Source organism: Cinclus cinclus, chromosome Z (assembly GCF_963662255.1).
Source record: "Cinclus cinclus chromosome Z, bCinCin1.1, whole genome shotgun sequence".
In the NCBI taxonomy this organism is placed as follows: Eukaryota; Metazoa; Chordata; class Aves; order Passeriformes; family Cinclidae; genus Cinclus; species Cinclus cinclus.
The window spans coordinates 33,259,057-33,271,664 of record NC_085084.1 but is presented as its reverse complement, the minus strand read 5'-3'; the positions used below and the strand labels follow the sequence as shown (position 1 = coordinate 33,271,664).

At 41.7% G+C, this 12,608-nt stretch overlaps 1 protein-coding gene across 1 annotated transcript in view; it reads left to right on the top strand.

The window, feature by feature from the left end:
- The window catches only part of LPAR1 (lysophosphatidic acid receptor 1), a 43,865-nt gene extending 32,324 nt beyond the window's left edge, over positions 1 to 11,541 (top strand). The window contains exon 3 of the mRNA XM_062513359.1: positions 11,240 to 11,541. Coding sequence (XP_062369343.1) covers positions 11,240 to 11,541 — 302 coding nt within the window. The remainder of the gene's footprint in view (positions 1 to 11,239) is intronic.
- The last annotated feature ends 1,067 nt before the right edge of the window (positions 11,542 to 12,608 follow it).

Genomic DNA, 12,608 nt, shown 5'->3' with positions numbered 1-12,608 from the left:
TGCTTTCCTTGCATTGCAGGTAGGGGCTGGATCTAAATGACCTTGGTCTGGCACTTCTCATTAACACTTCTGGAAGAGATGAAGGTGGCTGGGAGTTGGCCCACTTTTGGCAAAGACAGTTATTTCAGTTTTTTTCTGCTATTCAATTGCTCTTTCATGAGGGGGTGGGAGTAAGGGAACTGAAAGTTAAGAGACTTAGCACCTTTTTTTTTGACTTCATCATTGTCCCCTGTTGTATATAGCCAAAATCGACAGTCTTTTTTAGGGACACTGGGACAAACTATCTGCCAGAGGTCAAAAAAGACACATCCTCAGAAATATGCAGATAGAGTAACCTTCAAAATAGCATGATTGTGTGCTTTTTTGTGATTTCAGAGGCTATTTATATGGCAATCTTTAAGCCAAGTGACAAAGGAAGTGGTCTTAACATAGTCCAAGAAACTATTCCTGGGTGCTTTTAGGTGCCATATTTTTCTTAGCAGAGGTTAAATTTAGAACAGGAGAGCGGACTTCCAAAGGTAGAAGAGTGCTCCTGTAAGCCAGTGGAAACACAGGGATGGATCTGTTCTGTATGCTGAAACAAGCTCACATCATCAAAAGTGCAGTGATTATGGGGAAGCTTAGTCTTAAGGAGAAGAGAGAAGTTGTAGGGAGAAGACACATCACTTGTCTAACTCTGGAGCAGTTTAAATGACTAATCCTCTAAGTGATTGAGACTGGGATGTGCTCATTTGTAGTCATGAGGGTGTAACTATATTTCCAGGGTTTTACACCAGTGTGTGCTGCTGAGAGAAAGAGTTAACTGATTCGACATTCTGCTATGTTAAATTAAAAAACAAAAAATACAGAGGAGCTGCCCCTGGAATCCATCAGCATCAGTGAAACTTTTCCAGTTCTGTTCACTGAATTTATTGTTTGACATATGGGAAATACTGTTGTTACCACACTAAAATTATATGGAGCAAGACAGCAAGCATCCTAAAGGGGAATCCAGAAGAACCTGTGAGGTCCAAAGGTAGTTGCATCCCTTTAAATAATGTCTCATCTTTACAGTATGGAAATGAAGAACAAAACCTGTATTTTCTGCCCTAGATACCAGCCTCATCTAGATAATTTTAATACGTACATACAGAATTAAGTGCCAAAACCTAGAATTTATCCTTTTGATAAACTGTAAATATATACTTACCACAATCAAAACATTGGTGGTTCTTCACTCAGTGCTACTCCTGTGATGTGCAGTGTCACATGTCTGCTCCCCTCTCTTTTAGCAGTGCCATTTGTAGGTGCCTCCCTGATGGTCTGATGGCCTGAGTAATGTCTGAATGACCTTAACACTTGCTTGGGTGGTGAGGTGTGCAGGAAACTTAGTGTATTGCATTTTGTGTGCAGTCTGTCTGAGGCTGCTTCTGCTTTAAGGCAGTAGTTTGATTTGTTACATTCAGGTGAGGAGTAGAAAGGCTTTTCTAACTCATGCATACTAACTTGTCCAAAGACAGGCAGATTTTTCCAAGCAGGTTTATCCTAGAGTGGCATTCCCTTATCCATGGAGGCTTGCCCTGTTGCCCATTTCACTTTGGATCTTGTGCTTTTTGTTTTCTCAGAGAGACACAGCTGTTAGCATGGATTCTGCTTCTTAAAACTGTTTTGTGTGACCGATCTTAATGCAATTCCCTCAAAGGATGTCTACTACAGCTTAACCAGATAGCTATAATCAGATAAATGGTAGTATGGCTATCTAAATTAAAATCACACAGAGTTTTCTTGCAGTTGAGGTAGAGCTGGTAACACTTGGTAACACTTTCTCCTATTCAGAATCTGGCATTAGCATGAGAGAAGTTTTATTTCTACTAAGGAAACCAACAGCGACTAATATCTTTCTTCTAATATTATTAGTTTAATCTTATGTAAGAATCAAGGCAGTCCTTTGCATATTAAATTGCATCCACCCAGGCTTCATTTGGAATCTTGTGTTGCAACTGGAGCTTATCCAAACATAATACCAGTAACACTTAATGTCCTTAACAACAAAGGAAAATACAATTAAACAATCTCATGTAGCCAAGTTGTTTGATATCCGCTAAACATGCTGTATTGTTTGAGCATAGCATTCTGACCATGTCTGGAAAAGTAGCAAGAGTACCACAGAATATATACGGATTTGTGTAGGAAAAGTGGGCAGAACAGGGCTTTTTTCACATGGCTGTGAATTATTTTTCTGTGACTGGAAACTGCAGCTACTAGAAAAGCAGCAAAACACCCAAGTGCTAAACACACTAAATGTACCTTGCAGAAGCAGGCAGAGGACAGTCCAGTCTGTGACCCCTGCTTGTAGGGTGCCAGCTGTTCTGCTGGCATGTTCACGTTTCAGGAGACCTGGTGACCTCCATCTGCCCCACATCTGGGACCTGAAAACCTCACCCAGACCCTTCAGGCAGGGTCCTCTTGCCTTTCAGGGAGAGGTATGTCCCTCACCTGAAGTCCCAAGTCATTCCTATGAGCAGCCAGGGCCCCTAAAGAGAGTCCTAGCTGAGTTTGAACTAGGGACTGAAAACAGGTTGCCAGATATAAGCTAAAGGTTGGTTCTTGGACCCATTAGAGCAGATTCAGAGGAGGACCAAGATGATTAGAGGGCTGGATCAGAGGCTGACAGCATTGGGCTTGTTCAGCCTGAAGAAGAAAAGGCTCTGGGAAGAAGTTAGCTCTCAGTTCAGAAAGCTCTCAGTACCAGAAAGGGGCCTTCAAGAGCACTGAAGAGGGACTTCTTAGAAGGGCATGGAGTGATAGAAAAAGTGGGAATGGCTTTAAATGGAAAGGGAATATATTAAGATTAGAGATTAGGAAGAAATTCTTTACTGTGTGAGGGTGATGAGGCTCTGGAAAAATTGCCCAGAGAAGTTTTGGCTGTCCCATCACTGGAAGTGTTCAAGGACGGAGCCCTGAGCAACCTGATGAAGTGGCTGACATCCCTTCTCATGTCAAGGGGTTAGAATTAAATTATTTTAAAAGTCTCTTTCCAATCCAAATCTTTCTGGGATTCTATGATTCTTGCTTCTAATTTCCCCCAGACATCTCTTGCCTGCTTTTCTTTATCCTGTGACCCAGGGAGACCAGTAGCAGGAGCCCCTTAGCAGCCAGGCTACCAGCACTGATTTGGAACTGTAGGAGTACTTGTTTTCAAGTTAGAGCTTGTGTGGAGCACCTGAAAATTGAAAAAGACACCAAAATTTTCTGTGTCAGGTTTTTTGGCAGCAATAAAACTCCACGAGGACTTCTGTTTGTCTTTACACAGAGATAATCAGATTGCTTTGGCAACCACCAAGCTTTTATTCAGACATGAACTTCACGTATCTTTATGAATTTAGAAATCAGTTGGAATGCTGACCACTGGCATTTAATGACTTCCTGTTTTTGTCTAAAATGCTTTCTATAGATAAAAGCCCTAGTTTCTCCCATTGCAGAGAGGCAGTGCACCATCTCACTCCTGCAGTTACTAGATCAGGAACAAATTCAATTTTTCTTGTTTTTGATGGATTCAAGTAGATACAGATAAATTGCAACAGGACTAAGCTTTTGCTTTTATTTTTGGAATGCATTTTGCACATTTGTCTTTGCAAGTTGTTCTTTAAAACCATTACAAGTATGGTCTAAAAGAGGACTATTCAAACACCTTTGGTTTACAAATGTCAATTGAGAAATCATCCTGGTCTCCTCCATTTGCGTTAGCTTTGGAGCTCTCCTTCATAGATATCAGCTGTAGAATACTTGAGGGAGGCTGGATCAGCTGGCCAAAAACCAATACACTCATTTGCAAGACAGCAAGCATCAGGCAGGAAATTACATCGAGGGTTAACATGGGACAGAGTTTGATGAGCAGCCCTGAAATAAGCAGGTCAGTTCTTCTGGCTTGCTACTGCCCAGTTTAAATTTCTCTTTAGTTAGTTTTATTTTGTTACTACTCCTCCAGGCTTTTCTGTCTGTTTGCTGTTTCAAACTTCCAAAGCTTTAGATGCTACAGGGATACAAAAGTGTTTTGGGTATTGGAAACACACACATGCAGAGCCAGGCTCTGTGGAGAGGCCACCAGGTGGTGTCCAGGTGGGAAGACATGCAGCAGATAACATCTCCAGAACAAAAGCCAGGAGCCTGAGTGTCAGCATACCCTGCCTCCAGCACATGGCAGTAAGCACTCAGGGCACTAAGCATAAGGTGCTGCAGAGAGTGAGCTCACAAAGATTCCCACAGCTGCCACCTGTGAGTCTGGCTGAGGGAAACCTGCTCTTCATCACCTCTGGTCAGGACTTGCAAAGTGGAGCAGGAAAAGAAGATGAAAGGTGTTGGCCCACCCTGAGGTAAGGTATGATCACTGTAGATGCAGCCCTACTGACCACAGGCATTTTATGTCTGAGAATCTCCATGCTCAGAGATGGTGGTTATGCAGCTAGTGGTGCCAGTGCACTTGTTGGTCAGTGGTTTGTGTCAGCTCCCTGTGAAACACCATGATAGGTCAGATGTTTCTTCAGCTGATCCTTTGTGTAGCAGGTTTAGGTGCAAAAAGTGTGTCTGGTTTAAAAGAAAGACGTTGACCTAAAGATTTCACCAAAATATGTGTGTGTTTTTCAATGATAAATTGGGGCAATGTGGTGATGTGAGTACTGGAAGACAACAGGTAGATTAGAGGCCAGTCTGTAGCACAGGAGTCTAGGTGCCAGCAGAAGTATCACTGGTAGTCAAGATGGTGTGTTCCCTTAAAAAGAGATTTTACTTTATTTTTTCTGAAAGGAAAGAGGGTGATGAGGATTGGATGGATGGACATACACACACCAAATAGTAAGTATTAAGGCCCACAAAGAAGTGATGCTAACATACACAGTTAGCACCTCACTTTTTGGGGTCGAGGCTTGCTGCTTCTCCCAGCCCAGCTAGAGCACAGGCAGAGCCCCAAAGCTGCTTTCATGTTAAGTCATTAATATGTTTTAAACCAGACTAATGTGTGAAGATGGAAGGTAGCTGTGTAAAAGGTAGGAAGTCAGGGATCTGATGCAATACTAGCAGAACCAGTTTATTCTAAAATCCCTTTACAAACCCGTGAGTACAGCAGACTGGAAAATCTCCCATACCTGTCAGTTACAGAGCTCATGTGGACTTAAGATATTTGATAAAGCTGAGGATAGGGTTTTATCTATAACTTGAGTATTTAGAACTGCTCAGCTCCTGGGAGACTAGAACATGGATTTGTAGGGATGGGGATAACATACAGTTGTATGAAAGACAAGCTGGTGGCTTGGATCACCCAGCTCCTTTCATGCGCTCTCTAGTTGTGTGTTCTCTCTTATGTGCTCACATCTTCTTGCTTCAAATCACCTTAGAGAAGTATATGTAAGATAGTGTTGCATGAATATTAATGTAGATTTTGTTTGTGTTGTTTCTCACTTCCTGTTTTACACTGATATCCATCTTTCTTTTTGGAGATATCTCCTCTTTCTTTCACACACAGCCCCACCAAATAAAAGTTTGGCTTGAAATACAAAGGCATCCATAGTGTTAGTCTCCCAGAGGCATGTCAGAGAAGGCAGCATTTTACAATCAATCAAAAACTGCAGGAGTGTGCAATGAATCCCTCACTCTTTCAGAATTCACACAGCTTCCTTAAATAAAGACATATTGAATAAATGAAACTGTTCTGATAGCATCTTGTTTCAAATGACCATTCTTACTAGTACCCTGCAGGCAGTTCTCCCCCACCTGGGGTATTTTTCAAGGACTTCCCTTCACTGTCATCCTCCTCAAGTCTTTTGGTGTCTGTGAATGGAGAGGCAAGACTTTCATATATTAACTTCTTCAGAATTTGCCAAGTTTAGCATACAATTATTTTAAATTTATTAATCTGATCCAAATGTGGTAGTCACATTTTATTTCTTCTCATGAAAATTCCATGGGTGGAAGCAAACATCACCCCATGTTAATTATTTCCAGCAGAAAATGCAAAAAACAACTGTGTTTTCTTCCACCAAGGACTATTAGCTATATTGTAGTAGTGTTTTTCCAAAATTGGGGAAAATTGGGTCAGACTAGAATTAGAAGAATCACTCCTACACTCTATATATTTACAGAATGATAAATGTTCTTCGTAATCTTTGGCATCTATAATAATTCATTCATTTTAGATTTCATGCTGTCATATTTGTGTCAGGGGAAAACAATACATAGCTGTATATAAGTAATATTGCTTGCAGTACTTATCTCTGTTCATGCTATGCACAAGACAATGCTCAGTGTGATAAGGAGGATTATTGATACAGTTTACAGATGGCTAGGACATGAAGAAGTGCATTTGTGTTGCAGCTAATGAGGTTGCACCTCAGCTAGCATAGCAAGTGGCTTTCCCTGCTGAGGGTGGGATTATATCAGAATGTGGAAAATGCCAGGCACTTCTGAAACCCTTTTTGGCTATGGTTTTGTTAATGAAAACAAACCATTCTCCCAGAGTATTGTTTTTAGCTTGCACCAAGTGCAGAAGGACTCTTTTCCCTGTTGGTAGCTGTGGTAGCAGTGGTGTTGAATGTCCTTTCCTCTCCCAGTCACCGTTGTCCCAGAAAGAGGGGGGTGCAGCTGCCTGTCACAAATGCCACTCTGAGGGCTCGAGGGGAGGACAGTGGGTGGACAAGAGCAGGAGGGCAGCACCAGCAGATTGTAAATATTCCTGCAGTTCAGCTGGAATGCATGTTTTCTGTCTTTGATATGCTAGTTCCTTATCCTATTCCTGTAATCTTAAAAAAAAAACCTGCAAACACGGGAGAGATTTTTTTCTTCCCTCACTCCCTAAAAGAGGCCCTTTCAATATTTTTCCTCTCCACACAGACTGAGGAATTTGCAGGGTGAGGTGAGCCCATGCCAGATATCAGGGTTAACACACAAGATGAATAGAAGAGAGCACATGAAAGGGACACAGTGTGGTTAAGGCAGAGAAGAAGGGTGTTTCAGAATAGGTGTGCATTGACAAGAACTCCATCCTTCTGGAACCTCTGAAGGACAACAGTGTGTGACTTGGCAGAAGCAGAAGTGCTTCTTTTATTTTGCTTTTTTGGGTTAGAGGAAAACAAATGTTCATAGAATAAACACAGACATAGGCTCTCCAAAGCAAAAGACAAAAAAAAAAAAAAGAAAAAAGGGGGAAAAAGAAAAGAGCGCTTAGGAAACACTTTGCCTGCTAACACAAGAAGTTTCATGGCTAGCCATTCAGTCTGGTATCCTAGTAATCTGTGGCTACTTCATCTGCTTCATCAGTCTTTATTCATGTGCAGCTTATTTATTTTCTGCTGCTGTTTTTTGGAGTTGTTTTTTGTTCTTGTACTCACTGATTTTTTGTGTAATTTATCATGGCTGGTTTCATATGCCTACTGCCTACAACAGTTTTTACTCTCTTGCAATCAAACCTTGCTGTGAGGCCTTGTCTCATTTACCCAAGGGTTTCAACATCCAGCTACCTTGGAAACATAATCTGCACTGATACACCAGGCAAGGGTTCAAGACAAATGTGATGTAGTCATATCACAGTCAGTGGAAAGCCTCCAATGGACTTCTGCCACAGCTCTTCAGGAGAGACAATGCACAAGGAGTTGGAGTTTCATTTCTCATTGGGATGAGAGGTATCACACAGCAGCAGAAAATTAGATTAGGTCATAAATGGTTTTTTGTAACTCATATTTCCCACTGTAAAACATTCTTCTCGGTCCGTAGGGACCCTTCAATCTTTTAAGAAGATGTGCTATTTCTCTGGTTCCCTCAAGCTTTCCTGTCTAATGGCTAGCCATTCACCCCTCAGCCTGATGGGCATTTCTTCTTCACCCAGCCCTCTGTGGCCTGACCCTCAGGACAGACCTTGGCCATGCTCCATGGGAATGTTCCTTCTGCTGCAACTGAAGAGCTCATTTAGCTTCTTGAAGTGCCATTGCCTTCAAAAGACTGTCAGGTCTGGAGACAATATCCCAAGGGGTTCTCTGTCCAGTCAAAGTGCTCTTCAGCCATGCAAGGACATAAAGTCTGCACTTTTTTTCCAAGTATGTTGGGCTCTCCTAGTACCATGGTATGACTATGACGTATCCACAAAGGTTCAAGTCACTGAATGCAGCAGATCTGCTTTGTATGTCATTGTAATTCAGGTTTGACTGAGTTTGTAAAATGTTAAGATGGGCCTGGAAATTACTAACACTATTCTTCAGCCTGCTCTCAGTTCTGATTCTGAGCAGAAAAAACATCAATGTTTTGGTGTATGCTTAAGGCTTTCCAGTATATGGCAGCAGGAACCTTTTGGATGTCACTGTTTTATTAAATGTGATATTTTTAGATCTTCATTCTTGGTGAAGTCAATTCACAATTGATTTCTGGGAGGGGAAGAATTTAATCTCACTTCCAGCTTACTTTAACAAATATTTTAAGTAAGAGAGAAAAAAAATAAATTTCAATCCTTGTTTTCCTTCCAGAAAAAGAATTCCATATTTAACAGATGAAGTTTCCTAAATCTGAAGTATTAAGAGCCTGACATTTATGTTTTCCTTTGTACTTAACTCAAACACACGTTATCATGAGTGATGCTTCTCAGTATTTTTCGGTATACCAACAGTTAAATAAGAAGTGAGCTAACCTGAGGCTGTCACCACTTACAAGCACTTAATAAGCTGCCAGAGCCATTAGCATGGGGGAATGTTTTGCTAGGAGCAGAAGGGTGACAACTTGCACAATAGTGACTTCCTTCCAGAGCTGGGTGGGAAGGCAATCTTTGTTTATATTATTTTTCAGTGTAGCTTGAGCTGCACAGAGCAATCGGTTGCTCAACCACAATGCACTTTTTCTTGAGTGCAGCCAATCAAACCTTAGCACGCAGGTTTTCAGACCTGTCTGAGATACTGAGGAGCCCAGAGAGGCTCAGGAACTCCATCTGAGACAAGTGTTCCGTGCAATGGGCTGCATGTGGATTTTTCTGGATGTTTTTGGAGCTTTCTCAGGAGCAAATTCCTATCTACCACACCATAGAGCTTCTTGTTGCTCTTTCTAACATATCAAAAATTATGCCAACAGAATGTTCTGCTGTTCCTCAGCAACAGATTAAAAAAAAAAAAAAAAAAGGAAAATTGGAAGCTTTCAATTGCAACTTTGAACAATGCTATGAGAGCTTTCCTGCTAGCTTCATTGTTTCCACATTGGATTTTTCTGCTACAGGCCTGGTGAGAATGCTGTCATTGTCTTTTGTCCTTCACTGTCGATCCCATGACTTGCAGTGTTCCCATCTCTGATGTTGTTCTCCCAAGGCAGCCTACAGTGAAGAAAATACATGCTTAAGCTAGAACAAAATCCACTGCTGCCTTACTAGCTAGGAGGCTGAAAACAACATGACAACATGCACAATTTCAACAGTGAGTGGTTGAATTTGAATTATTGACTTGGTTTCTGCAAAAAACAGCTCAGCAAAGCTTTTCTGTGCAGGGGGCAGATTTTATTAGCATGGACAATACTGCAAATAAAAGGATGCAGTTTTCTACTCTTATGGCAACAGGTACAAGGAAGGGACAAAAGCTTGTTCTTTGCACCACAAAATGGGTGATTTTGGAGTTTCAAGTACGGGTTTCAAGTACTCTTTTCTAAGACTGCTGGATTCCAAAAGAGCTGCAGACTAAAGCTCCAAAGTAGATTCATGTGTTTGATGCCACCTCAGCATGGGAGAGTTTCATTCCCATGCTGTCAAATTGCTGCCAGAGATCCTGACAAAATAATTTGTTGAAAGGGTTCAATGCTTTGTACTGGCAGCTGGCAATTCACATCAAACCCCCCCCCCCCCCCCCAGCTTCTTTCCACTGGGGAGCTTCCTTGGTCAGCAAAGTGATAGGCATTGAGTGGCACCATTAGTTGCAAGCAAATGCAGTTTAGGGATGCTTTTTGGTGTGTAAAAAGCCTCTGTGTGTGGTTTCCTAGTTGGTAACCAGTATCTGTCACCTGGTGTATATTGCAGGCTTGCAGACCCCTTTGGAAAATCTTCTTCTATTTGATCTAGGTGGGTTTGCTGTCCAAACAGAAAGGTGTTTGCACAGCTTGCAGTTGCCATTGCCCAACCTGGAAATTGCTGGCACCTTCTTTGCAGGCATGGCAAAAAGTTTGCATGCTGTGGGATCTGACTTAGCTGCTAGTCCTGCAAGAAACCATCACTGAAGGAAAAACAGGGGCAATATGTAAACAAATAAATACCACAGTGACAGGAGAACCACTTTGAAACAGTGCTCACTGCATAGTGCTGGAAAGCCCTTATTACTGCTGCCTGTGCTAATCCTGCTCAGTGATGATAAGACGTTGGTTTCCACCTCAGTAAAGCAGCCTGGAAAATCTCAGGAGCCCTCTCTTTGTTCTGACATGACTGGTGTGTAAGGGTTTCCCCAGCAGTGCTTATATTTAAAGCCTCTCTAACCCTTCAAGGAGTTGCAATCTTCCTTTAATTCAGTACTCCCAATAAAGTACAAGGCATTTGTTTTAATTTCTGCATTGAGCTCTGAATTTTGTTCTGGGCTTTGTTCTCCTCAGAGCTTTGGAAAACAGAGAAAGGAGGGAGGAAGCATTTTAATCGGTGTAAGACTCTTTGGCTTTGACACTATTGAAGCCTGATGAGTCTCTGAATTTCGATTGAATAGAGCCCTAAGAAAAGAAGTAGATCCGGCATTTCAGTGCAAGAAGGATGTGTGTTTAGGACTTTCCATTACACAATGGGGCTGAAATGGGTTAACAAGACCCAGGCTTTCTTTTTCTTGAGAATTGCTGCCTGCACCACTCTTTTTCTATTACTGATACTTCAGTCACAGCACTCACAGAAAAGTTTTCTTTGTTGTTATTAGTTTGAGAAGTAAATTGCAGTATTGTTTCTCCTGATCAAGAGATTGATTAGTCAGAGTCTCTAACTGAAGGGAAAAAATGTTCCTCATTATCAACTTTAAATGTAAATGTATTTACCAAGCAGAGTTTCAGATGGTGGGGGGTTGGGGATGTGTCTTGTTCTTTTGATGTGCTGCCCATAACCATTTACAGATCTTTGAAAGGCATCCCTCTCATAGGGTCAGTGAAAAGAGAGTGTGGGAACAATGCTCTTGAAAGAGAAAATTAACCATTGCTGCTTCTGTCTGGATGGTTCTTGGGGTGTTTTGATGAGTAATGGTGCATTAGAATATTTGTAGACTTTGTCCATTTTTTCTCTTTGTAGGTGCTTTCATAATCTGCTGGACCCCAGGATTAGTCTTGCTGCTTCTCGATGTTTGCTGTCCCCAGTGCAATGTCCTGGCTTATGAAAAATTCTTCCTGCTCTTGGCGGAGTTCAACTCTGCCATGAACCCCATCATCTACTCTTATCGAGACAAGGAAATGAGTGCGACGTTCAAGCAGATCCTCTGCTGCCAGCGCAGTGAGAACACCAATGGCCCCACCGAAGGCTCGGATCGGTCAGCATCCTCCCTCAACCACACCATCCTGGCTGGCGTCCACAGCAATGACCACTCCGTGGTGTGAAGCCACAGCCAGCCCTGAGACCAACAAAGGGCAGCAGGCGATGCTGTGGGGTGGGGCAGATGCACAGCCCCAGGGGAAGGTAACCCACTCACGGTTTCTCAAACACTAATGGACTACAAGTGCATCTTTTCCAGGGGCCTGACATACCAGTGCAGACTGCCCCATCCACAGGATTGGCCATGCTGCAAAGACCTTGAATTCTACTTTGAAAAAGTAGAATGTAGTTGCTTTGCAGAGCACGTCATCAGTAGCCCAAGGAAAGCCTTGCTGAGACTTTGTTGGACTTCGCTGCATCTTGGTGCCAGTCTGAATCAACTCTGATTAATTAAGCTTATACCTGCTTCACTGCATTTACATGTAGCCACTTAGTATTTTTAAAAAGGGAGTAAAGGGGATAAAAATATGCCTATCATTTAATAGACATTTAATATGTATCACCATCAGCATGCTTGTGATGAACATTTTCTGTGCAGGGAGTAAAACTGTGCTCTAGTGTTTGTATCCTTAGCCACACTGTCATAACTACAGTAAAAAGAAAAGTGTTTTTTTTTTTCTAACACAAGCAACAGGAAGATGAGGAAAACTGACTCTGCTTACCTTCATTACTGGTGTTAGAGAATGCATGTTCTATGTGTATGCAGATTGTTTTAATTATGGGGGAAAAAAAAGCTCTTTGTAAAGTCTGCCGGAAAGTAGAAAAGCATAGACTGTATTCCAGTGTTTGTTTAGATTATGAAATAAACAGTACTTTAGTCACAATGTATATAAGGTTCTTCTTTGAAGTGCAGTATGAAATTTTTAACGTGTGAGGGGTACCAAGTTTTTTATGGACAAGTTCTTAATGCAGGACACATTCCTAGGGCTCTAAAAGAGCTACAGTCAGGTTGTTAGATTGCAAAAAATTGTATTTATGGCATGTACTTGGAATACTTTTCTCATTCATGGCAAAAAACATACACATTTATAATGGGGAGAAAGAAGTATGTATTTATGGAACCTTTCTTGTAATTGAAAACAAAACATCTGCATTTTTGCACTGAGAAATATTTGTAGGGTACCATTCAAAT